The 26,995-nt window shown below is 41.8% G+C and overlaps 1 protein-coding gene across 1 annotated transcript; it reads right to left on the minus strand.

The window, feature by feature from the left end:
- Positions 1–787: 787 nt before the first annotated feature.
- LOC124263374 (regulation of nuclear pre-mRNA domain-containing protein 2-like) lies at positions 788–23,360 on the minus strand. The gene is given in 11 exon segments (XM_046697992.1): positions 788–4,980; positions 5,640–5,693; positions 8,229–8,315; positions 10,049–10,211; positions 10,213–10,236; positions 10,680–10,855; positions 11,579–11,705; positions 14,555–14,715; positions 19,960–20,060; positions 21,835–21,964; positions 22,843–23,360. Coding segments are annotated over 11 exon segments (3,318 nt in total). The 5' UTR covers positions 22,997–23,360; the 3' UTR covers positions 788–2,839.
- Positions 23,361–26,995: the final 3,635 nt, after the last annotated feature.

The raw sequence follows: 26,995 nt of genomic DNA on the forward strand, positions 1-26,995 counted from the left end.
AAAATTGTAAATATGATTTATGAATGACCTCTATGGAGGCCTTGACTTTACATGTAAGTTATTTCATCCCTACCCTGAGCAACACATACACAAACCTGTTTTTCAGATTATGACCTGATATGAAATGACTGGCCAATGAAGTTTCAAATAGAAAGTGTTATTGTAACAGAGGTGGTACTCAAATTCAGGCAAAATCCTAAAGCATCTCAGTATGCTTACTCCAAATGCTGGCTCCACTGACACTTGTGTTTCGGAGGACATTCAACACCGATGGAGAGGTACAGCATCAGTGACTAACCATCACATGTACTGTTGTACCAACCCCATACTTCATCCCAAAACACTCATAAACGTATGTATATATGGTAGAATGACAGGTCTTGTCTTTTTAAGTAAGCATTAATTTTATGAGCCTGTTGCTGAAATTAACATAATAATTACATTCCAAGACAACAACCACTACATGAGCTACTGGCTGAGTCATGGGCCAATGCCAATTTTTAACTGCATCATATAAAAGTAGTGAGTGAGTGAGTGAGTGAGTATGGTTTTACGCCGCTTTAAGCAATATTCCAGCTATTTCACACGGTGGGGGACACCAGAAATGGGCTTCACACAATTCATATAAAAGTAAGTGCACTGACATTATTTCTTGGAACACCGAAGCATTGTCCAAGAATCACGACATTTAAGATGTTTAATTGCAAACATTAAACACCAGCATGCGATAATCTGTCTGGGAGAATCAAGATATGCACAATCCCCAATGATGGCAAAAGAAAAGTAATTAAAAAAGTCAGACTTATTTATTTTTGCCTGGAAATATACATCAAGCTGTACATCTTCCCAATACATCTCACTCTCACATTCTGCCATGCATACAACTGAATTAAGACTGGAACTGTCGGTCTGTGCAAACTGACGCAGTTAATCAGGGGTGTCAGAACGTCAGCACCACCTTATTCTCCCACACAGATGGGTAAGCCTATGTACTGTGGGCAGTAACAATGTGTTCAAAATAACAAAAATATTTCTTTATGGTCCCTTTATAAACTAAAAATCAAAAGGAATACTGAAACTTAGAAATGAATACCTTTCTGTTGTTTTGTCGATCTATCTTTACTCAAAGTAGAAGCAGACCCTAGAAATATATTGTGAATCATAATTGCTTGTTTTTCATTTAAATTAAGTACTGTTAACAAACAAATAGACCACAGACAATTATTTCAATTAACATAGTGCATGAAAACAGCTTGGTCATTTATGTGGAAATGCTCCTAAAACTTCATAGAAAATTGCTACCAACAATCAATCATTATAGCATGATGCATTTCCTTATTGGACACTTTGAACAAACATTCATACACAGTACACAAACTACACAGTATTCACCCATGCCTCATTGAAATAGTGCTATATATTCTGACACCCCTGCCTGGCAGAACAGTCCCCCAAGACACAATTGAAAATAATGTGTTGCAAAAATCACAAACAAAACAAGTGAAACATTGAAATCTAAAAATGCCCTTTTTCAAAGAGACAGTACAATTGAGATAAATAACAGAAATACAAATGCACGATAGCCTGTGATAGAACACAAACTGTCAGGTAATTGTAAACACGGTCATGCATTTCTATTAAGTCCACTTTTGAACATTTTGCTACACTTTCAAAGCAATGATACACATCAGCTTCAGGAATCCATGGTTACCAAGCCAACATTAGTCTTTATATGTATAATGAGAGTACCGGTACTATCCCCAAAAGCATTGACAGCACAAGCATTAACAGCAAGGTTCTGCTGCTGTTACTGGAACAGTTTCCAAGGAATGAAGACGTAGAGAGTAGTGTTTGAACAGCATTTGAAACTGCATGCTTCTTCTTTAAAAAAACCCTTCCTCAGCAATTCAACACGATAAATCCCAAAGAGCCATTTTCAAGATATTTTCCATTGTAATCATTATAGAACCCATACGGTTACAGAACTATTTCCACTTATGCATGTTTTGAACCCACAATTAGCTACACATTCATTTTGACAAATATACAAAAACTAGGACACATGCCCAACAGGCAACTTAAGCCAAGGTCTTGAAGAATTCCCACAGGCAAAAAATAAATCACCTTTCTCAGTCCAATAAAATATTTCATTTCATTTTCATACAGATATACAGTTAAAAGGTCCAACTTCACTATACATCAGAAACAGATAAATGCTCACAACTTTTCATAACATGATACTGAAATAAGCTGATGCACTGACCTGTAATTGTCAGGAGATAACATGCCCTAAGATTGTCATAAAGACCTCACTCGCTGTGGACGTCAAGGAAATTGAGAATTAACCATTGCATACAAGTTTCATTTGAATTGAGGAATAAGAGGTTTCTACAAGCAGAAACATGACAGCACAATCACATTTTCATATTTCAGTTCAAATGCTGCCATGAATAGTATTTCCCCCAGAATTTGCTTTACAGCAGCTGTCCTTTCTTTGCTGTCATGCACGACCCATGCCAGTTTGGAAACATTCAGAGTATCATGGATGTAACTAAGTTACAAAACATTCAAACCACTGTATAGAATCTTTACAGATGCCATTCACAAAGCACACATTCCACTTCTCAGCTCAATCACCACTTGTTAGTACCGATAATTAGGTCTCCTTCGATCATAAGGATCTGGGTAGGGTCTCTTAGATGGTGAGGGGCCGTAGGGATCATTACGATAGTATGGGGGATACCGAGCATAGGGGTCTCTGTAGGGGTCTCTGTAGGGGTCGTGAGGGGGGTAGTGGTGCGGCTGACTCCTGTGTCGGTCAAAGTAAGGATCTCTGTAATCAGACCCGTAATGTGACCCATGTCCTCCATGTTGCAATGGTTCCACTGGCTTCCGTCTCATTTCTGCATGGCTTCCCCTTGTCTCGATCTGAATGATCAACACGTCGAACCACACTGCCAAGTGTTGAGATGGATTGTATTGATTGAATCGACTTGTTTCCTTCAGAGTTTTCAGTGTCACTTTCCTCATTTGTCTGAGTCTCAGTACCATTGTCAGTGTCCATTTCTTCACAGGGAGTAATTGTTGTTAGATTTGGCCGTCTTGGGTTAAGACTCAACACAGGCTGAATGGGGCGCCCTTCTGGCTGAGACTCGGCTGTTTTTCTTTTTAGCTTCTCTGTGAATTCTATTAGATCTTCCCCTGGCTGTAGCACCAGCGGTGACTGCCCATGCAGAGGAGGTGGTCTTGAGTCTGATGGGGATGGGGGTATTGATGGGGGTTTAGGGCCTGAGCCAGGAGTGGGAGAAGTGAGGTCTGCTAGTTGACCCGATGCTTGGGACACCTCTTTTAATACTGGGGCCTGAGAGTTTCTCAATATACCTTTAGGTGGTTTCGGGAGAGGCGAATTGAAAGGTGGATTTGGCATCTCAGCTGCTGGTGACGATCTTTGGTTCATTGGGGGTACATCTGGTCCTACAAGTGATACAAGAGCACTAGGAGAGCTTTGAGTCGAGTCAGAAGAGGGCCAGTTTTCTTTCTGACTAGGAGAAGTCTGAGGCATGTATCCTGGGGGTGGTGTCATTAGGGGATTGTATGAAACTGAAGTGGGAGTTGTGGAAAAATGTGGGGGAGGGATGTGTAGACGAGGAGGCATGTAACTCACAGGGGGATTTGATGGAGGTCGAGGAGGAATTGGAGGGGCTAAAGGTTGCACTCCCATTCCAGGATGCATGGGATGTCCAGGTAATGGTCTTGGAGGCTGACTCATGGGTATACCAGGAGGTAATGTCAGAGGTGGTCTCTGATCTGGTGGAAGACCTTGAGGATGTGCTGGTGGAGGGCCATGGGGAGGGCCAAGTGGAGGGCCATGGGTAGGGGTATGTGGAGGGCCATGGGTAGGGGTATGTGGAGGGCCATGGGTAGGAGTATGAGGGCCATGGGGATGCCCAGGTGGTAGACCATGGGGGTGTCCTTGATGATGTCCTTGAGGTGGCCCTTGGGGATGCCCTGGTGGTGGACCCTGATGAATGGGAGGTCCCTGGAGGTGTCCTGATGGTTGGACTTGAGTTGGTGGCTGTCCTGGACCAGGATGACCATGTTGGACTGCTGGAGCAGCTGGATGACCAGGGGCCATTACAGGCCCTGGAGGTAGGCTGCTAGGTAGAACAGGAGCACTAACAGGACCTGGATGCATCCCTTGGCCCAGAGGAGCCTGAGCCACCTGTATCGGTGGACCTTGAGGAACTTGCATTGATGGTTGTGGAACTGGATCTGGGATACTATCCTGCAGATCACCTTGATCTGGTAGTGACTCATCAGATTCAGAAACAAGACCAGATATCTGCTGCTCTGGCCTTGAGGACTGAATGGAAGGGATAGGCCGGGGAGGTGTGCGACTAGTTTCCTCAGGAGGATTTGATTTGGCTTTCCATGCAGCCCATGATTTGGGCTGCAAACCAGTCTCATCTTGACTCCCTTCTTCATCATCAGAGCTATCTTCAGGCTTTTTCATTTTTGCTAACTTTGCTTTCTCCACCTGTGACTTAACAGTGCTAGTCAGCAGTGATAAACTTTGCAGAAAATTTGACTCTGATGCAGAAGGAGCACTCTTCTGTGATTTACTGATGAGTTTAGTGAGAATGTCTATTGGGTTAGATGCCTCCTTCACTTGCTCCAGCAGACTGTCCTGCTCATCTTCGGGCTCCACCTCGGGAACCTCATCTTGCACCGGTGTTGAGCAGCGTTCATCACTCAGAGGGGTGGAACCCCCCTCACTGCCCCCACTAAACACATTCTTGGCACTGTATGACTGAATGTTGTGGGATGTTAGGTTCTTGTTGCTCCCAGCAAGAGCAGCATGAGAGAAAACATCTTGTGACTCAGGCAGATTCTTCTTCGAGTTGTGGGACATTGGTAGACTAGGGATCAGGTTAGCTAGTCTTTTGTCAAGGCCATCACCCATTCCCTTCTTACTGGGAGCTGAAATCATAAAAGAGCCTTTTTTCAACAACTGATATGAATCCACAGAGCAAAAAAACGCATACTATCTCAATTCTGAACAACAATCAAATGTAATTTCATAGAAGATTTTGAACAGCTTATACAAAAAATGAAGGAAGAGCTCTACTGCAGAGATGTATTCAGGCTTTTCTGGGGGTGTCATGGACTTGTGCAAATGAGAATATTGTCTAAAAGATATCACCACCATGTAAAAGACATTCCATCTGTTTCTCACAGTTGAATATTTCAGTTTCATTTAATATTCTCACATGGTTAATTTTCCTGTATAAGTCTGTGATTTGTACAAGCAGCCTCACAAGCTTGTGCACAATTTTTGGACACATCATGTGTCAAATAATGTCACATTTGGCAAGTGCCTTCATTTCTAGGCACACCTGAATTGCAGTGTGTTGTTGAAGTCAACCATTCAGAACCTTCAGATATGGACATCAGATTAATGGAAGTAATGTAAATTATACGAGATTCCTTCAGTGAGTGAGTGAGTGAGTGAGTGAGTGAGTATGGTATTACAGCATGAGGACACCAGAAGTGGGCTTCACACATTGTATCCATGTGGGGAAGAGAATTTTCTGATAAAACGTCACTCATATAGAAAACAACTATAGGAAGCAACTTACGCTGATAGACAGCCATGACAGGCTGGTGTTCTGGTGTGCCTGGGGAATCCCCTCCTGAAATAGACACAGCACAATCATCATGTGGCTCACTGAGCAAGTTTAACACAATAAACAAACGAAACACTCGCTACAGTATCCGCTCTACACGGTGAAGCACTTTTCACTACAGACTGTGGTCTTTTCAACCCTGAGGCAAAATGATTGTCAAATTACTTTTCTCATACATGCATGCACAGGTTCCTTGGTGAAATGAAATGGAGGTTCTTTAATTTGTTCAGTCCAGTACCGGTGTGGGATAAGTGTTGTGCTAGTTTTTAGTGTTCAATCTTTACTGTACTGGATATGTAACAACTGACTATCAAGAGAATTTCTTGCTCAGACTTTTGTCAGGAAAAACAAAACACTATATAAAAACTGATCAAAAGTTGATAAAAATATTTCCATGAATAAATGGGGCAAACTGAAGATCCATAAGCTTCCAGATATCTGTGAAATCACTGAGTGAATGAATAAATACTCCTTATGGCTGAACCAAATATATTGCATCTATTCATGTCGACTCAGTGAGTGAGTGAGTTTGGTTTTACGCCGCTTTTAGCAATATCCCAGCAATATCACAGCGGGGGACATCAGAAATGGACTTCACACATTGTACCCATGTGGGGAATCAAACCCGGGTCTTCAGCATTATGAGCGTTATGAGCGAACTTTAACCACTAGGCTACCCCACCACCCCTCGAGTCAGTGAGAGAATGAGGTACTCAACACCATCTCAACACTACCACTTTCTCCATTCCCTGCCTTTAACATGGCTAACTTTGCACTTTGTAAAACTGAACATGCCTTTGGATTTGAGCAAGAAGGTTCCCAAAAGACCCAAAAACATTTGTAACCAATTTTAGTAACATGCATTAAAAAAACAGGTTAAATTTTCATTAATTCAAAATATGTTAAAGGACTTTATGGCTCAAACCAACAAATACACTTCATAAACTGATTTGAACCACCAATGATCACTTTTTATTGTTAGGTATGGTAGATAACGCCACAACAACATTAACAATATATGCAAAATAACATTAAACATTAAATAAAATGTGAGAAATCACAATTAACCATGGCTCCAAGTTGTCCAATAGTGAATTGGTCGCATTTGCGAGTAAAATTTGAGAAATGCAACAAGTTATATGAAACATTTAGCCTTTGGCGAGTGAGGTAAAAATTCAATTATATTAAGGCGGTTAGTCCAGTTTTCATCATAAATAATTCCGACTTTGATTTATTTAAGAATTTATTGATAATGATTGCCAAGTTTAGCCCTGAGTGACTTACCGCTCGGCTTGAGTCTATGGGACCATTTACAAAATATTTATTGCTAGTGATCTCTAATAGTGGAAATTTTCATTTTCATTTAGCTAATAACAATAAGTCAAAATGTGAACTTGGAGCCCTGTTAACCAATACTGTTGTGCTCAATTGATTTTAGAAACAAGTATCACTGCTACTTTTCCAGACAACATTTGTTTCTGGCAATATCAATACTGCTAAGAGGGAACTATGAAAATGAGTAAAGAAGATATGCAACTAGGTGTCTACCAAACACACATTCAGACATCTGTTATAATTATTTTCTGTTCAAATTATTTCTTGATCACATGTGAATATGTCCTCCTCCAATATGATAGCTCTCTATTTCTGGATCTGACAAACAATCCATGAGGGTCACTTCATGGCAACCATGAGGCAGGCCAGCAAAATGAAGGATGCATGCAGTGTGCGAAATAGCCACTGGCCCGCTAGCCCGTCGCTAGTAATATTCCAGTCGGGCCAGTAAGTCTCCATAGTCACTGGCCCCACTGGCTAGTGAATTTTCATGGGGTCATTTTGTAAATATATCACTCTATTCGACTTGTTAAATTAGAATACACTTTTAAATTACACAAGATTATGGCCTGATAAAAATGGTTATCATATTAGCAGCTTAATGATAAAACCCGTGTCATGCCAACAATATCTCATTCTTATTTATTTTTCTAATCTTTTGCTTTGTTTCTACATTCAAATTTCGGGCTAGTGAATTATTTTGTAGTAACTTTCAGGCATAGCTAGCTCGACTGGCTAGCAAAATTTGGAGACTATTTCGCACATTGGATGCATGGGTTCTTCAGCCAATAAGATAGCATCTTTCTAAAATAACTGGATTAAATTTCTTTACTACATTAATTCAGAAATTCTGATCTCGATAAAAGAAAAGCAACACCGACAACTGATTCCTTGTCAGTATACTTGTTGATAAAATTGTTCTGAAGATGCAGAAAGCAGATATCCTGTACAGAATACTTTGCACACTCATACTAAAAATTAGAAGTCTGATCACTGATTGGCTGATTGGAAAGTTCACCAGATGCCAGATTGGAAAGTTCACCTGAACAATAAATAAATCCAAAATATAAGCTCAAATGGACAATGATCAGTTAAGCAAAAGATGGTAAGCTCTTAAATGGATGAGGACTTGACTGAGTGCCAGTTAAAATGGAAAGCGATTCCACACAAGCATTATTAAGGTATAAGTGTAGGCACAAAGTCTACCTTTCACTGTAATCTGTGTTACACTTGCAATAGGATTTAAGATGGACTTTGTAGTTGTAGTGTGAGCATGTATCCCCACTGACGAAGCTGAAAGACACAACTCCAGTCACACACTGTCCTGGTGGACAAACTAGCTCCTTCAACAAACTTTCCTACCTCTCAATAGTATCTCATTTACAGTTTAAATTAATGTCCTTATCTCTTATTTTCTAGCTCATAAGAATAACAAAGAATTTTTAAAAAATGCTAAATAAGATCATTGAGTAATGTTGAAATAGATACTACCAACAAATAATAAGGGAATTAATGAGGTGGATGGATTATTGAGTTATACTTCAACAATACTGTGGACTTGCATCTTAACCCAACATGAAATCACAATGAAATTCCAAATCATATATGGACATCCCATGAAACCAAAGTGTGCATGCCTATAGGCAAACTCACAATCACTAATACAATTCTACTAAAAATTAAACTAAAAGTTTCTTAATGAAGAGGCAAGATGCAAATTGATGGTTCAAGTACAATAGATGGGGGATATAAGTTGTCTGAATGTTTGGTCAATCAAAAGGTTCAGATTCTTCACTGTGGGACAAATAGTCAACACAGATGCTTCAGCAATGCAACCAGGGCCTAAAAAAGCAACGCCTAGACAAGATTGTCTCATTACATTAATTGCACTACACAACAGATTCAACCAGCTTGCTGCTGTCTGCCTGGGAAGCAAGTTATCCTGTCAAAGGTGTGACTTTAACAGCTTACCAATGGCCACAAAGACAATAGTGGACTTGGCAACACCAGGGACTTTGAAGGGCTTTGCTGATGGAGTGAGTGAGTTGTGTTTTACGCCGCTTTTAGCAATATTCCAGTAATATCACGGCAGGGGACACCATAAATGGGCTTCACACATTGTGCCCATGTGGGGATTCGAACCAGGGTCGTCAGCGTGACGAGCCGATGCTTTAACCATTAAGCTACCCCACCGCCCCTTTTGCTGATGGAAGAAAAGGCTGTTGGCAATGTAGACCCAAGCAGTAGACCCAGAGCAACAATTTCTTACCATGATCTGTATGTAAGCGGAAGCATCATGGTGTGTGTCTGTATCATACTACAGGTTAACTTATTTGGTTATTGTGAATAGCCATTTGATTTAACCACTGATTGTTGATAAAATTTAGCATCCTGCCGTTGATTATCTTGACTTAATGGCAGAAACTCTTGAACTGCAAGATGACAATAACAAACCACATCTTGCACAGGTCATTACCATTTATCCCAGAGGAGAAGGTATAAAGACATTGGAATGTCCAAGTCTTCTTGTACAGAGAGTGTGAATGCCAGAGACCCAACACCTGCCAACATCGCTCTGATTGGGGTAGTTCTTTAGGTAGAATGTTGCAGAGCACCAATGTAACCAAGTTGATCAATAAATCCCAACATGCTGAACACATTCACTCGCTCTAAACACACTTGACGTCAGTACACTTTCACCACCATTACATCGATTCCCTTATTTTTGGTTCAGTAGTATCTTTCCAAAATGTCAGAAATATTTATGTCAACGTTGTACAGCACTTACAAAACTGACCCTCTACCTTAAAAGTTATGCTAAAAAACATAGTCTAGCAGATCTGAAGATTTAACATAACGAATAAACTGAATTCATTTATAAGTGCCACTATACACCCTGTCAAAAGATTCACAAATCAACTTGTCCATCTTCTTGGTTAATGATGAAATCTACATGCTCCTTATCTGTACTGACTACATTCATTTCTACATGCAAGTTTGTCTCCGAGAAGCTCCAGACTACCAACCTGTATCATCCTCTGACAGATCCATGTCCACAGCCTCTATGTTGTCGTCCTCCCTGGGAGTCTGTCCAGGTGACGGGGCATCCAAGGCAGGTGAAGGAACAGGGCTGATCGTGTAGGGCAGGGTTTTCTTTAGGTCACTAACCCGCTTACTCATGTTGGTAATGGCGTGTACCAAAATTCTTGTATGCCTGAGAAGGAAGAGACATTATTTAGTACAGTTTCCTCTTACGTTTTCTGAGAAAGCAGATTCTTCAAATAGGCTATTGAAGAAATTACATCTAGGGGATACATATTCTAGTTTGTTCATCCCAGCACTTCAGCTAAACAGACAAGGTTAGATCAATATGATCATGAAATTACAAGGGGTTCCAGCATATTAGAAAGTTAAATGAATGAGAAGAACCATTCATTAAAGTAATCATCTACAATGGACCACATTGATTCATACATGTTCATACATTCACAACAAGCATTCTAATATTCCAATAACAAGCATGAGGAAAACCTAACTAGCTGTGACACATCCCAATATGAAGATCATGTTTGAATTAGACAAGTTTATAGCATTTGAAGTTCTCCCTTTCACAAATATGAGAGCTGATTCTATGAGACTTGAATGAACACTGCTCACATTGGCAACAATCTTGGCCTCTCTGTATTGCTCATCATAGAAGAGTTCAGCTGTCTCCATGAATTCCAAGAGAGTCTTCCTGTTTTGATTCTGGGTGTCCAGCTTCTCCAGGTAGTCCTCCAGCTTCAAACACGAGTCCTCAAACTGATGCGAGAACTCCTTCCCATGTGTCTTGTCTGAAACATGTCACTCAGTTTGTCATCCATAAATTGTCCAGCGTGTGTTGAACATGGGGGCATTTAAGCAGAATGGTACCCACTGTAAAGTGATAGAGTGAGTGAGTATGGTTTTTACGTCCCTTTTAGCAATATTCCAGCAATATCACGATGGGGTGACACCAGAAATGGGCTTCACACATTGTATCCATGTAGGGAATTGAACCTGGGTTCATGACGAGCTAACGCTTTAACCACTAGGCTACCCCACCGCCCCACTCACTGTAAAGAGTGAGTGTGGTTTTACACAGCTTTTAGCAATATTCCAGCAATATAACAGAGGGAGGGACACAAGAAATGAGTTGCACACATTGTACCCATGTGGGGAATTGATCCCAGGTTTTGGTGTGACAAGTAAACTCTCTAACCACTAGACTACCCTACCACCCAAACATTAAATAGGCCGAATTATGTAGCTACTTTAATGCTAACAACTTGGTGACACATGAAAGCCTATTTTTGACAGACATGTACCAACATATACTGCATCAGATCTCAATTAACCTGGTATCTTCTCTCAATTCATTCAGATACATTACCCACCATTCTATTACCGTGTGAACCCCCTTTTAATAAAGTGGGCAAAAATTTCTGATCACAGTTTCTGATGAGGAAGGTGGAGATGGAGATGGAGACTGGGCCCCTCTGGCAGCTCTGCAGCACATTGGTAGAATCCAGCCCTACCTTTGAGTTGCTTGACAGCCTCTTGGCTGGACACATCCAGTTTGAGATGCGCCATCTGCCTGTGCCTGAGAACAACATCCTGCTCCATAAGGTTGAACGTCCTCATCCTGTCCAGGAGCACTGATGGCTACAACACAACCAGCATCAATTCCCTTTCAAATCTTTCAGGATCAAGCACTGTATATAAAATACACATTTTAATTGTAAATATTGGGGTGTGTGATTCAACCAGGGTCTCTCTATAGCCAGGATAAATACAATAGCATTGTAATTTAAGGTTTACAAAAGAGGTCACCCTCATGTTGGGGCTGCTATACGTGCAGCGATCTATGGTATACTCTGCCGATACAATGTGTAGGGATTTAAAATCGATGATGAGCACTAAAGCTGGTGATAAGACATGAGCAATATACAGTCAGGCCGCGGTAATCCGGTCCTCGTTAATCCGAATCCCCCGACTTCCGAACGATACTCACTGGGCACCAAACCATCTCCCTATATATTGTATACAATTGACACCTCGTTAGTCCGATGATTCAGCTTCCGCCTCCGAACGCTGGTCAGTCGGAACGGATTGGACTAATTAAGTTGTAAACAGCTGCGTTAATCCGAACGCTTGAAGTTGACCGCGCTGCCGACTGGCCCGCCCAAAGTGACCGTGGTTTGTTTAGCGACTTAGCGATTCATCCCTTTGATCCCTTGATCCCTTTATCTGGCGCTTAACCAGTCCAGTTAACACTTTAACAACTTTTACTCCAAATATATTGAGTGAGAAGTGTCAATGTGTGTTGTTAAAATCTTCGCTATAAATATATGCGGGTAAACATTTCACAATTCAATGCATTTTCACTATGGCTTGCCAACCTGCTAAGCGTAAGCTTCGAAATTACTGCGTCTCAAAAGAGGAAATTTGCCTATACAAAGAAAGAAATCCTAAGGCCAGTTTCGATTTCTTAAGTAAACATTTTGGCGAAGAATTCGGTCATTCTGTCGGCAAAACTACTGTTTCGGACATTTGGAAAAGTAAGGACAAGTGGCTAAATATTTAGGAAGATTCTCTATCTCTCACAAGAGAGCGAAATGCTAAACATGCCAAATTAGAGGAAGCACTTTATGTTTGGATGACAGAAATGAACACAAAAAATGCTTCAGTGAATGACCAAATGTTAACTGAGAAAGGCATGGAATTGGGCTCAAAATTAGGAATCACTGATTTTGCTTATTCTCGCGGTTGGCTTTACGCTTCAAGTCTCGTCATCAAATTAAGAAACAAAATTACCAGGGGAAGCTGCCAGTGCTGATAAGAATGCAGTAATTAAAGGTAGAGAAGAATTGAAATCTGTCTTGAAAACTACGGCGAAGGCGACATCTTCAATCTTAATGAGACCGGCTTGTTTTATAAGCTCGGACCCAATCACACACTTGCCTCTAAGAAAACACCTGGTGTAAAGAAGTCGAAAGAAAGAGTGACAGTTGCATTATGCTGCAATGCAACAGGTACCATCAAAGTGAAACCCTTCATGATAGGGAATATATCGGCGACCACGCTGCTTTGGTAAAGATTTCAATCCAGAAATCTATGCTTTCGGTACCGTTTTAACAAGAAGGCGTGGATGACCTCTGAAATGTTCAGTGATTGGCTGAGAACTTTGACAGACAGTGTAGGTCCGCGTGGCCATAAGCGTGATACTTCTCGTGGACAATGCAGCCAGCCACAATTGCAAACATGTGAAATTGACAAATGTCAAAGTTCATTTTCTTCCTCCCAACACAACATCCAGGATTCAGCCACTTGATGCTGGTATTATTCGGACATTTAAAGCTTATTACAAGCGATCGTTAGTGAGACATTTCATCGCATGTGCAGAAGGCGACAAACCTCAGTGCATAAACTTACGAGAAGCCTTGCGATTCGTGAAATCTGCATGGGCAGATGTTTCTTGTCAGGCGATCAAGAACTGTTTCAAGCATGTCGAAATTCTGCCAAGTCAAGAATCCCAGATTGATGAAACTGGTGATCTCGAAGATGATATCGTGCTTGCCGACTTGAAAAGGCTACTTCAGCGCCTCCCGTCTGATGATGAAAACATGTAAGCCTGATGATTTCATCGATGCGATGCCAGCGAAGAAGCGTGTGATTCACTGACTTCAGAAAACATCATAGAGATGGTGACAGCTACAGATGATCAGTTGGAAAGTGAAGAAGAGGAAGCAGAAGACAATGTCACCATTCCGTCTTTAACAGACATGAGACTGTACCTCGGCAACATCATTACATTACTCACGAGTGCCAGGGTGACATCGAAAATGCAGATAAAGCAATGGACATGCTCAATTCGTTAAAACAACCTTTGACGCAGCCCACCATTAAAGACTACTTTCGTAAGTAAAATGTGTGAGTGAAACAATGTGTAATAAATCCAGTGATTGTCTTTGATGTTTTGTTTTGATTTCTTTGATATCAAGGGGAAGTAACTCGGTGCATATACTGTGGTTTCTGCAGTACGAACGTTTCACTATCCGAACGTTTTTTTACAGAAACCGAAGTGTTCGTATTAACGAGGCCTGACTGTATAAAGCCAAAATGTTTTTCAACTCCTGATTGGTCTGATGAAGCAATCAATGAACTGACATCAACATTATGAATGAGCAGGTGAGTATGGTTTTATGCTGCTTTGAGCAATATTTCAGCAATATACAACAGGGGACACTAAAAATGGGTTGCAATTTGTGCCCATATGGGGAATCGAGACCGTGTTTTGGACTTGATTGTACCAGGGATTGTGATGAGGCATGAATGTCAAAAGATCCTTGTCATAATCTGATTTGTAATGTTAAACGCTGGGAGTACAAACTAAAACCCAATAGGAAACCTTTAAACGTCCAACATTCTACAACAAAAACATTCCTAAAGTGTTTCAGCAGAATGATTAAAGTGTCAGTGCTGCAATTAATGATACAAGAAAATGGAACTACCTTGAAATCAGCGATGAGTTTGGGGTCCACCTGTGAGATGGCAGGTTTAGGTCCTGCAGGAGGGGTGGAAACAGCAGCAGGGGTCACTGTGACTGCAGGAGAGGCTGGCTTGGAGGATGTCTTGCGTTTTGAAGAATGGGAATGGGAATCTGACTGGGTACCTGCAGCCATGTATAATATATTATTACATATGATTCCATGAAGAATTCTTTTCACATACACAGAAATTTGAACAAACCTGTAGAGGTTGCAGATTCTTTAAATACAGTCCTCCTTGGGGTACATATAAGCATTTAAATGTCCATTTACAATCCCTTCGACAGTTGTAACAATATTTGAATAAGATATTTACAAAACAAAAAACTACATTGTCTTGTGAGACCACCCCTACAGGGCCCCACGGACCCCTACAGCCAAGAGCAGGTAACTCTAGACTATAACCTCACTTTCCATGCTGAGCAAAATCAGACAGAATGTGTGGAGGTGGGTGGTCGTACCCTAAGGAGGAATATATTCGAAGCATCTGCAACCTCTACAGGTTTGTTTGATTCTTTTTCATATATTCCTCCGTGGGGTACATATAAGTATACGACAAACTCCTAAAGACTGAGTCCGGGAGCGGCATTCTGTCTCATAGAACATACCCGACGACAAGAGGAATTCCCAAACTAAAAATATCGGAAAAATCTCACTTACTGGGTCACGTGTCCACCACAGCCAATCGGGCGGAGGCATGAGCCAGGGTCAGGGGTCGAACATACTAGCTTTATAATGCGAAAGTAAGGGAATCTAGCAACAAACCCAAGAAGAAATTTGCCTAAACAAGCTAAGGTTTCTAAGGCAATTGGTCTAGTGCAGTACGGAGGAATGCAAAGTACATGGGATAAAAACCACCACCATAAAGCCGACACCAAAGGGGGAAGGTAGAATAGTTTTTAAATAACCCAACACCAGTTAAAACGGCATATATATTGATTCTCGCCATAAAACCTCGAAAGCTCAAACAGCTAGAGAGGTGGACCCCTGCCCACTGAGAACTGACTGACCGAACCGAGCACGCTCGCTGGAGTGTCCGTCAAGTTGATAGTGACGGATGAACGTACTCGGTAGGCTCCAAATAGCCGCTGAGCAGATCTCCTCAATGGGCAGCGCCGCAGCGTATGCCTTTGGGAGTATAATCCATACAAATGGCAGAGACAAGCCACCTAGAAATGGTTTGCTTGTTTGCCGGAAGACCAGCCTTGCCCCCGCCATAACAACAAAACAACTGGTTATCCTTACGGATACCCATTGTTCGCTTGATATAAGCCTTAAGGGTCTTACAGACATCTAAGACGTGAGCACACCGTAGAGAGGTACCGGGCAGGGAAGGCTGCATGAAAGCTGGGAGCTCAATAGGCGCCATTACATGAAAGGCACTATCTCTCTTAGGGCGGTAAGTATCAGGCAACCGAATGCTAACTCTGTCTTTGTGAAAAACAGTTAGCTTCAGGGTCGGCTGACATTCCATGAATATCGCCTACCCGCCTGCCCGAAGTTACCGCCACAAGAAAAGCTGCCTTCCATGTCAACAGCTGGAGAGAAAGAGCCGACAGATTGTGAAACAGTCGACCGGACAGCCAATCAAGAACGATTGACAAGTCCCATGGGGGACTAATCCGCCAGATTCTGTCCACGCCTGCTAAAAAGCGCTGAACCAGAGGGTGCTGCCCCAAGAGTGCACCGTCAACAGGAATGTGGAATGCCGAAATAGCCGTTGAATATCCTCGAACAGTTGAAGCCGCTAGACCGGCTTCCAACTGAGACTGGAGGAATTGTAACACAGAGACTAAATCTGCAGAAAAGGGATAGAGAATCCCCCTGCTGACACACCAGCCGCATAACATGCCCATCTATCCTCATACTGAACGTTTGTCGAATCCCTCTGTGAAGCCAGAATTGTGTCTGCAACTGGTGCAGGAATTCCTCTCGCTTGGAGGCGATTCCGGACAGCGGCCAAGCCACCCACTGAATCCTGGTATTCAGGTAGGGCCCTCTGTTCTGGGATAGGAGGTCCGGCCGAAAAGATAATAGTACAGGAGGCTGAGTCAGAAACCTGAAGATTACCGGAAACCAGCTTTGAGCCGACCAAAGGGCTGCAAGGAGCACAAGTAGTCGAGCTGGTTCAGCGGATTGCTGTGACAGGACCCTGGAAATCAGTGGCATCGGTGGGAACGCCCACAGTACCCTGTCCGTCCAATCGAGCTAAAAGGTGTTGTTGGCTATCGCTCTTGGATCCGAAATCCAGAATCCGAAAACAAAACTCTGGTATCTGGTTCGTCACCCCAGAGGCAAACAGATCCAACTGGAACGACCCGAACAACTGGGAGATAATCCCGAATATCCCCCGATTGAGCATCCACTCGTTTGGGGCTAATATACGCCATGAGAGAGCATCTGCACGAACGTTGTCTACACCCGGGAGGTAAACACGCAAATCCTGAATCTGGTCGCACCACAGTAGAAACTGCCACGCCTCCTGAAGGAGTGACGGGGACACCGTGCTGCCTTGCTGTAGGATGTATGTCATAGCTGTCTGGTTGTCCATTTCTAGACGAACCACGTGGCCACGAACAAATTCCAGAAAGCTCGCCACCGCAAGTGAGGAATCAACCACTCAGGCGTCTTGAGTATGGACTCGTAGCTCTGCGAGTGGGACCACAGCTGCTTTAACGCCTGCTGAATGGGTCTCATCCTCAGACGCGCACGCCAAACCACATCCACTATCGCTGCCATGTTGCCTAGCAACCGAAGCCATGTTCGAGCTGTCGCATGGGGCAACTCGAGAAACTGTAGAACAGTTCTCTGGACTTTGATGATACTGTCTGGAGCTAGGGAGACAATCCTCCATTCCGTGTTGAACCTTGCCTCCAAGAACACCAGATCCTGCGTAGGAACGAGTTCCGTTTTCCTTGAGGTTGATATTCCAGCCCAGTTTCACGAGAATATCCATCACACGCAGTGTGGAATCTCTGCTCAACTGTTGGCCTTACAACACCTGCCCTGTGACCTGGCTAACTGAGCTGGGATTAACATAAGTTTGGTGAACACCCTTGGCGCCGTGGAGATGCCGAAGGGGAGCACACGAAACTGGTAGCACTTCCCGTCAAAGGAGAACCGTAGGTACTTCTTGAACTCGGGTGCATGGGAACATGGAGGTATGCCTCTTTGAGATAAATTGACGTGAGCCAATCCCGACCCTCTGTCCTTCTTGGTCACTAGGAAGTAAGCGGAATAAAACCCCTCTCCTTGCTGACCTTCCAGAACCACCTCGATGGCTGCCATGTCCAGTAAAGACTGCACCTCGGCATGGAGTACGCCCGCCTTCTCTCCTGGGCATGTGCCGAACCACAGAGAAGGACGGTGGATCTCGCCTCCACTGTGGCAAATGGCCATCCCTGAGTGTGGACAGGACCCAGGGATTTGATGTGGCCACTTCCCACTCCCGAAGGAATAGTGACAGGGACGTTTGGCAATGCACCACCACAGTCGGCAAGTCTCCGCCTACTTGTGCGGGGGGCAGTAAGGGCTCTAGGGAAGATTCAACTGGAAGCCGGTGCTGGCTTCCCCTTGCCCCGAAAAGGCTGCTTCGATGGAGCAGGCCTGCCCTTGTGCTCTCTTGCTCCGCTTGCTCTGCAAAGGGACAGTCCACTTTGCAGGCCCCTTCGCCAGGGCGGTAGGATAAGCGGAGGCAAGAGGGGAAGGCCATTGGCGAGAAGTGGAGGGGTGTTCCAACAAGGGTTTAGAATCCTTGAAGGTTGACACCGCCTCAGCGGCCTAACACACTACTTGCAATGCCCCAGGAAACAGGGAAGACCCCACTGTGAATGGCAGAGAAAGCAGTGCTTGCTGCATGGTCGGTGAATAGCTTGCCACAGAGAGCCAAAGCCTGCGCATGCCCATGACTGCACCCATCATCTGGCTGGCACAGCTCTTAATGCTGTCCCGAGCCAGATGAAAGTGGGCATCAGAGAGCTGGCGCGCTAGCATGGGATCTGGCGCCTGTACAGGTACAGCCAGCTGGGGCAGCCACCTGTGACCCCGACTTCTGACTCCTCTCTCCCCTTATCCTCCTCCATGTCAACATCTGCACACTCCTCGGCTACCAGACTCTCATAACCGAGGGAGGTCACCGAGAGAAGCCACTAATGCTGAACACAAAGGGCTCAAAAGGCCAAGTAGAGCCAAAAGGTTTGAGTTGCCCTACCCCCTGGTGGAACCCACACCTGGGCGCCTAGGCGCCAGGGAAGAGCCTGCCCCTACAGGATTCCCTGGCAGCCCAGATTGCACACGGGGCGCCGTGGAGCCCCTGAGCCGGTCAGCACCAGGGCAACTACCGGTTGGGGCACCAGATAAAGACAGGTCAAGACTTGAATCGCCGGCGCCGGGCGCCTGCAATGAACCTGAGCCCGAGGCAAGGTCGACGCGAGGCGCCCTAGACAAACTATCACCTGAGCCCAAGCTCGGATCAAGCCTGAACTTCGGGCTGCATCCAACCCCCCAGATGTTCCCGATCTGTCCCTGATGACAGGCGTGCTGAGCTCCTTACGAACCCAGACAGCACCGCGTCAATCAAGGATTTCACAGACGACATCTGCTCCTGAAACAAACTTGATAATGCATCAAATGTTACCACAGGTGCTTCAGCAACGGGAGGTGCAGGGGAGGCAGAGAGAGGACTCCTTGACTACCTTGGCTTTTTCAGAAGCCGACTACGAGGAGGAGGCCCCAGAAGGCATCTTCTTTTCATGCGAATGCTTGGACGGGGGATCCTGGGCCCAGATATCACCCCCCGCCCGGACCAGATTGCTGTAAAACAGCGCAACTCTTGAGAAGGGACACATGTCTGGTCGATAGAACAACAGCATGGAAAGTGAGGTGCGAGGTTATAGTCAAGAGTTACCTGCTCTTGGATGTAGGGGTCCGTGGGGCCTTGTAAGTGTGGTCTCACAAGACAAAAACTTAAGTTTTTAGTTTTGTAAATATTTTATTCAAATATTGTTACAACTGTCGTAGGGATTTTAAATGGACATTTAAATGCTTATATGTAACCCAAGGAGGAATATATGAAAAAGAATATTTCAGTGTTGCGTGATTTAGAGCAATCAAAATCAACAGTTGTTGATAAAACACTGGATTTCTCTATCCTGATTCTCTTCATACATTAGAACCCATGAAGATCCAGGTTTGAATTGATCGTCAGTAACCCGTGCTTGTCGTAAGAGGCGACTAATGAGCACTGGATAGTCTGGTCCAGACTTGATTATTTACAGACTGCCGCCAGATAGCTGGAATATTGCCGAGTGCGAGGTAAAACTAAACTAACTCACTCATACATTAGACAGTGATTGTCCCAGCTTACTCACCCATGATGCCGTGTAGACTAGAGATGTACTTCCCATCAAACACACTGCGTTCCTTCCAGATGTTGAAGATCCTCTCTACCTTCCCCTTGATAGTCTTATCTCTGTGAACAGAAAAAGGGGTTACTTAACACTCTTGGATGAAATCTTCAACAGAATATTTCACAGGTTTTTTACACTCTAGGTTCCTCCATTAGCCATGAATCCACAAGGATTATTTGTGATGTAGTAGTATGTTTAGACTAACAACTAGTCTCTGAAATGAACATATTTTACAGAAAAAAGCCTCACAGTGAAAAAGAATATATAAGAAAAAGCCCTGAGACTTCCTTCATTTTCAGACTGAAGCTGTGGAAATCTAGGCCTGCCACATTTTCTAGACTTGCCACATTTTCTAGACTTGCGTGGGAATTCTTGGATATATTTGCTTCAGGATCTGTATGACAGACTATAGTATTTTGTGTTAGTTGAGGCTGTAACATGTTGATGTATAAATTTGATCCACTTTGTTTATAAGCTCATCAACACCGTGCCTGATAGTAAAGCAATGTTTAGAGCAGATGGCCACACAATGTACATTAATAGTACTAATTGTGTAAAGTAATCTCAATCCTCATTGATCTATTGAAAGTAGTGACTACACTGTAAATCAGCTTGAAGTATTCACAGGTTTTCAAAGTCAAAACAAAATGTAATTTTCCTCATCTTAGGCAGTAGTACATCAGTTAGATTGTGTGATCAGTTTACCAATCATCTGCACGCTGAAAAAGAATAATTTTTCACATAATCTTAACTCAACAGTAAATTCTAGCCAACAGCTGCAAGAGAAAGCTAACAAATTGTCAAACTTGTCACCTCTGCCATGACATATGTGGTATTTAAGTAGAAGCAAGTGAAGACTTGTAATACTGAAATAAGCCAGCTTTAGTCAACAATTACAACAAAAAATAAACTTAGTAACAGTTACATGCAAAATGAGAGTGTTTATGTATTTAGAAGTGACATGAAAGTGCATCAATGAAATATTTTGATCATGATCTTCTGAGAGCCTGTCATAACTAAATGTTAAAGTATTGCTGATTTGGAGTGAGTGAGTGAGCTTTTTTGGTTTTATGCTGCTTTTAGCAATACTCCAGAAATATCGTGGCTGGGGGCACCAGAAATGGGCTTCACACATTGTACCCATGTGGGGAATCGAACCGGGTCTTTGGCGTGACGATCAAACGCTTTAACCACTAGGCTACCCAACCACTCCTGCTGACTTGGAATTGACATGATATCAATTATCAGACACAAATTATAGAGGCCAATACTTATGGCAAAACTAGTACTCCTGTATTCAGTCTGATCAAAATAAGATAGATTACTCTGATATGTTACCTCTCTGCATGATAACACAACAAGTATCCATGTAAAGGAAGACTCACTATCTAGAGTGAGTGAGCGAGTTTAGTTTTACGCCACACTCAGCAATATTCCAGCTATATGGCAGCGGTCTATAAATAATCGAGTCTGGACCAGACAATCCAGTAATCAACAACATGAGCATCAATCCCGGCAATTGGGAACCGATGACATGTGTCAACCAAGTCAGCGAGCCTGACCACCCGATCCTGTTAGTCACCACTTACGATAAGCATGGGTTACTGAAGGCCAATATGCTAACCCGGACCTTCACGGGTATCAATATCTAGACTTCCGAATTCTTCGTGTGAGAGGCTAGCAGCACATCTGATTTCTCTATTTCAAGAATAGACATAATCACGCAGTTCAATGTACCAAATAAAAAAGGATTCATCATGATATTGTTGCAAGACTCTTCTTAGTGCCAAAGAATCTACCACCAAAACACAAAACCACTGCTAGAAAAATATTTACCTTGCAAATATAGCAGCTGCTCTGATGACATCCTTGAAACTCTCTCGATACACGATGGCATTCTTCCTCTTACAGTTTTGTACAACATCATTGCACAAGTAAAACAGAGTCAGTCGATGAGCAGCTTTCGCTGAAAGTAACAGTAACATCAATTACTTTTACAGTCTGTTTGATTTGATGAATTGCTCACTGACACAAAATCTAATAACTGCAAAGAAACTAAATTTTGCAGTCACATGAAATTGACAGACCAACTCTGATGATTCCTCTAATAATTTTGGACACACATTTATAAAAAAGTTGTTTAACTTAGTGACAATAAAATAATGATAGTTTTTTTAATAGCAATTCATCGGTCTCAAATGAAATCAAATGGACTATAACAGTCTAAGACGTATGTAGGAAAGGTTTTATCAGTTCAATGATGTATTGTGATTCTGTGTATGTGTGTCCATAATCTGTACATGGGCCTGTTATAATATCGCACTGAGGATGTTGGGCTAGAAATGCTCCAATGCAGTCTATGCTTGTTGACCCATGGTGACTTATTTGAGACAGCGTCAGGTGATTTGGCAGATAATTTGTCAGCGTAATCAAAATGGCATGAACGTTGCTCACAACGTCAAGCACTAGATTATACGGTTCATGCTTAATTATTAAGATAACATACAGCTGTATTATTTCTCACAGCACTGTCAAATACACACACACAGACACACAGTGCAAGAATACTTTGAATGCAAACTGTGACAATAATTAGTGGAGGGGTGTTTTTGTTCTTCATCCCCGATATGTCTTAATCGGAAGACACTGACCCATGTATTTCATAATTCAAGTTGTGCTGTGTCATCAATGTCCATGTATTGTGAGCAGTAGTACATATCAAAGACGTTTAACCTGAATATATTTCAAACATACTTTGTTAGACTGCACAAATGGAATGAAACATGAACAAATCAAACTGTCCTCATTTGACATGAAATGTTGCAAGTGCATACTATGATTTACCTTTTTTAAATACGTTCAACCACAAACGCACAATTTCCTTGTGGTGTGTCTTGTGGTGTATGATCCAGAGTGACAGGCTTTGTATGCTGTCTTGGGCGTTTGTTACACTCTGTAATTTCTTCTGTACGCTTTCCTCGTTCAAGGCAGACGCCATGTTTGATTCTAGTTGCCCGGTCACATGAATATTTTCACTATATTTTCGGATTATGAAACGCCAGGAAATTAATGCAGTTGATCAGTTCAAAGCACATGCACGTATTGTCTTTGAAGCACGGGTATTGTCACTCTTGGGAATAAGAGACTGTTAACAAAATCTGAACAACAACTCCAAATTTCAAGACGGCATTCCCAAGTAGCCATCCGCCATGTTCCAACCAACGGAAGCACGATATATCACAGAAAATACTTTCTCACAATAATATTACTCAAAAACTAAAAGATACGCCATGTTCTTTCTAAAAGAATCATTCTGGAACGAAAAGAGTGTGAACAACTGTTACCCACTTGCATCGTGTAAACTCGATTATACGTTTGTTAAAAATATACATTAATGAACTGTATGGAAAATCGGGTCATTCAGCAGGTGCGAGCAGGCGATTCGTGTAATCTGGTTACAGGTTCCCATTGCGCTAAAATGTTTGCGACACTTTTATCTTACAATATCAGCTTATTCAAACCAACGTATGGCATTTATAAAGAGTCGGAGCCCAGTTTATCAGATGAATAAACCCCTAACAACTGGTATTAAGTGATTCAGATTCACTGCAGCTGGCGAACAAAACGGCAAAACAATTAAATACGATAAAATAAGTAATTCAACATTTTCCCTAACTCACCATTACCTGAGTAAATGGTACTCAATTTGACTTTGTTTCTTAAAGGAACTGTTAACATGGCCGTTTTACATTTTCATGTGCATGAAAGCATGGCTGCGCGGTATCACGTGATTAATTTCTGTATTAAATATCACATTGACAATGAATGTAGCTTTAAACGGTTACATATAAAGGCGAGAATATATGGATGTCAGCCTCTTTATTTTCACATCCATAAATTCTCGCCTTTATGCATATCACTTCTAATGTCGTTCGGGGAATTCGGGTTTATATAGTTAAAAGACCAATACTTTGCTAGTTAATGCCAGGATAAGGACATTAGTTGATGCGTCTGTAAAATCTAATCTGTCACACAGTTTAAGGAATCTGCGGGAATGGCATGCATTATTGCCCCTTTCCCGATTGCTATGATTTCAAATGCTTCAGCGAATGAATAAAGCCACCTAAATCAAACAAGACCACCCACTGAAGTTTGATGAGAAGTAAGCAATGTTTGTATGAATTTTCACAACATTGAAAACACTTTCTCTGATCCTTCCTCATTTGAAGCGCGGTTCGGTGTAGGACCATTGGCTGGTCCATATGTAGTCAGTAACTTTCTATTTAGAGCATACCTGCCAAGTCTCACACCTTTGGCTTTCATTACTCCTGTCACGCCCTCACGATAAACTAATAAACCTCACACCAAACTGGGTTCATGCACATTTGGACCACTTAAACTCACACAAATAGGTCTAAATACATCGTCTTCTGAGAAGGGAATTTGCAATTACAATAGTTAGTAGTAGTAGTAGTAGTAGTAGTAGTAGTAGTAGTAGTAGTAGTAGTAGTAGTAGTAGTAGTTTATTTTAGTCTCATCTTGTATATACAAATAATGTATGCATTAGTGGTGGTCCGATTAATTGAAATAATCGAAGATTGGTCGCAATGACAAAACGACCAAGCAATCGATCATGTTATCTCATAATCGAACACAATCAATTTTGGAACACTAACTTGTTTGCAATAACAATATTGTTCACAAGGTTGGTTTTGTCTGTTAGATTTCATTAGCACTACAAGCTCTTCCAATTCATGATTGAATTTATTTTAAAGACTCCATGAAATTAATGTTCCTAACATGCTAGTCATCCTTTAAAGATGTGAAATTTGCAATTGCATTTTGTGCAATTTGCAAAGAAAACGAAAGAACTACGTGTTTTTTTCTTTACCTTTTGTGCATTAACAAACATAACCAGGAAAAATTAATAAATGACGCTAACCAATTATTTTCGATGATTGATCGGTTGTAATGAACCAATCATCAATTATGAGATTGAAACCAATTCCCAACACTAGTATGCATTAATTTATAGAGCTGCGCCAGAAGGCTACAATAGACTTAAAGAGCATTACAATATGTGGGATGGATAAATGATTAAAACAAAATGCATAAAATTATACAGTTGAAATAAAACATGACACACACACACGCGCAAGCACGCGCGCGCGCGCACACACACACACGTGCACACATAGTATCACTGGTAAACACAGAGGCGCTAACACGGAGATACACGTGCACAGGTATTATCTTTCTGCATTCGTTTTCACATTCGCCATTCATACTTACACGTTCAAATACATACACCCACATCCACTGTCATACCAACACATACAAACACACACGTCCACACCCAGGTCGTATCCCCATGTCGTACCGTCATGAACGAAAATACATTCACCCACCACGCAGTCAAACCCACATATACAAATACTTATACTTACAGCCACACTCATACCAATACATACAAGTACACACACACACATCCATATCCGCAATCATATCCACAAATCCACACCCTAATAACCAACTCATTACAGATATATACACATTACAGATATATAATATATTGAATAAGTAAAATATACTAAATATAGCAATATAAAGAGTTCATATATTTAACAGTATTTTTCTTCTCTGGAACATCCTATCAATACAGTTGACTAGATTTTGTTGTATGTCAGGGCACTGTATCACAGTTACCATAGCTTTATACGTTATTATACGTTGGCTTCGCCACCCTGAACCCCACACAGGTTCCACCCTGGCACCTCAATGTCCTTTTCTCTCTTGAGGTTGGAAGCTCTGTCATTTGTCAAAATGTACAATTAAAAGAATATTCGTTGTAAAGTCAAAGAAAAATATAGTTTACTATTATTACTTGGAAATGTTTTCTGCCATGTACAACCGCTGTGGTGATGTGCCGTGATTTCTAATGGGGCACCATCTTTGTTTACCTTATGCAATTAGTTTTTGTTTCATTGCGTGGTTAGTCCAAATGAAATCGAATAGACTATGAATGTATGATATATGTCAGTAATCAATTATGAGTATATTCCAATAATCAATACAATTTTGCAGAAAATGAAATTACACGTGAAGCACGTTTAATATATATATATAGGTTTGTATTGTATTGCCAATATATACTTACTTTTTTATATGTATACTTTTCCTTTCTGAAGCATGTATACCATAAAATATGTCACTTGTTCATTCGTTTATCTTTCATGAAATAAGGTCGACAGATGTCAAAAACTAAAAGACGTAAACGTAAAGTTAATTTGTTTATCGTAAGATCAAATGGCTTCAGAACGATTAGAATGAAATGGAAAATACTTTATAATGTTAGCTGGGATACAAAACGATGACTGCATACATTCTGTTTGAAACCCATAAAGTTAAGAATAATGGATCCGTTCTTAAAAAAAGTAAATGAAAGACGAAAACATTTTTCTTCAAGTTAAATAAATCCTCTTTACTCGCTATATGTTACTGGAACATTTGTTTATTGCCTCACGTTTCTTGTTCAACGTTCTCATTGTTTGAGGCATCCAAACATTGATTGCGCACATCTACTGGTAATGCAGTTCTTGAAGGGCATTTAAAAGTTGAACGAAAATAACTATATGACACGCGATGATTATTAATTAGCAAGAATTATCTCTCGAACGTGATAAGGATAAAAACAAGTTGTTACCCATAAAACGTGTCATGTGTTCATCTACTGGTAATGCGTTAGTGATGGGTAGTGGGTTTCCAAACCATAATCCCTAACAAAGCAGTTTTCTACAGCAATACACAGAGGAAAAAACAATGAACATGCATTTAGCAAAACCACACATCCATTTAAGTATCCACGTATCGGTAGAATATTTTTCAAAAATATATTAGATAAGTAGGTGTACGGGTTATAGCATGTGTCAGATCGGCATTCCCCGTTCAAATACGGAGAGAGCCGAAGTCAAAGTGGGTCGGTCGTGACAGCGGCGGC

The sequence above is a fragment of the Haliotis rubra genome, unplaced genomic scaffold (assembly GCF_003918875.1).
Source record: "Haliotis rubra isolate DU_JTF1 unplaced genomic scaffold, ASM391887v1 Scf120, whole genome shotgun sequence".
Lineage (NCBI taxonomy): Eukaryota > Metazoa > Mollusca > Gastropoda > Lepetellida > Haliotidae > Haliotis > Haliotis rubra.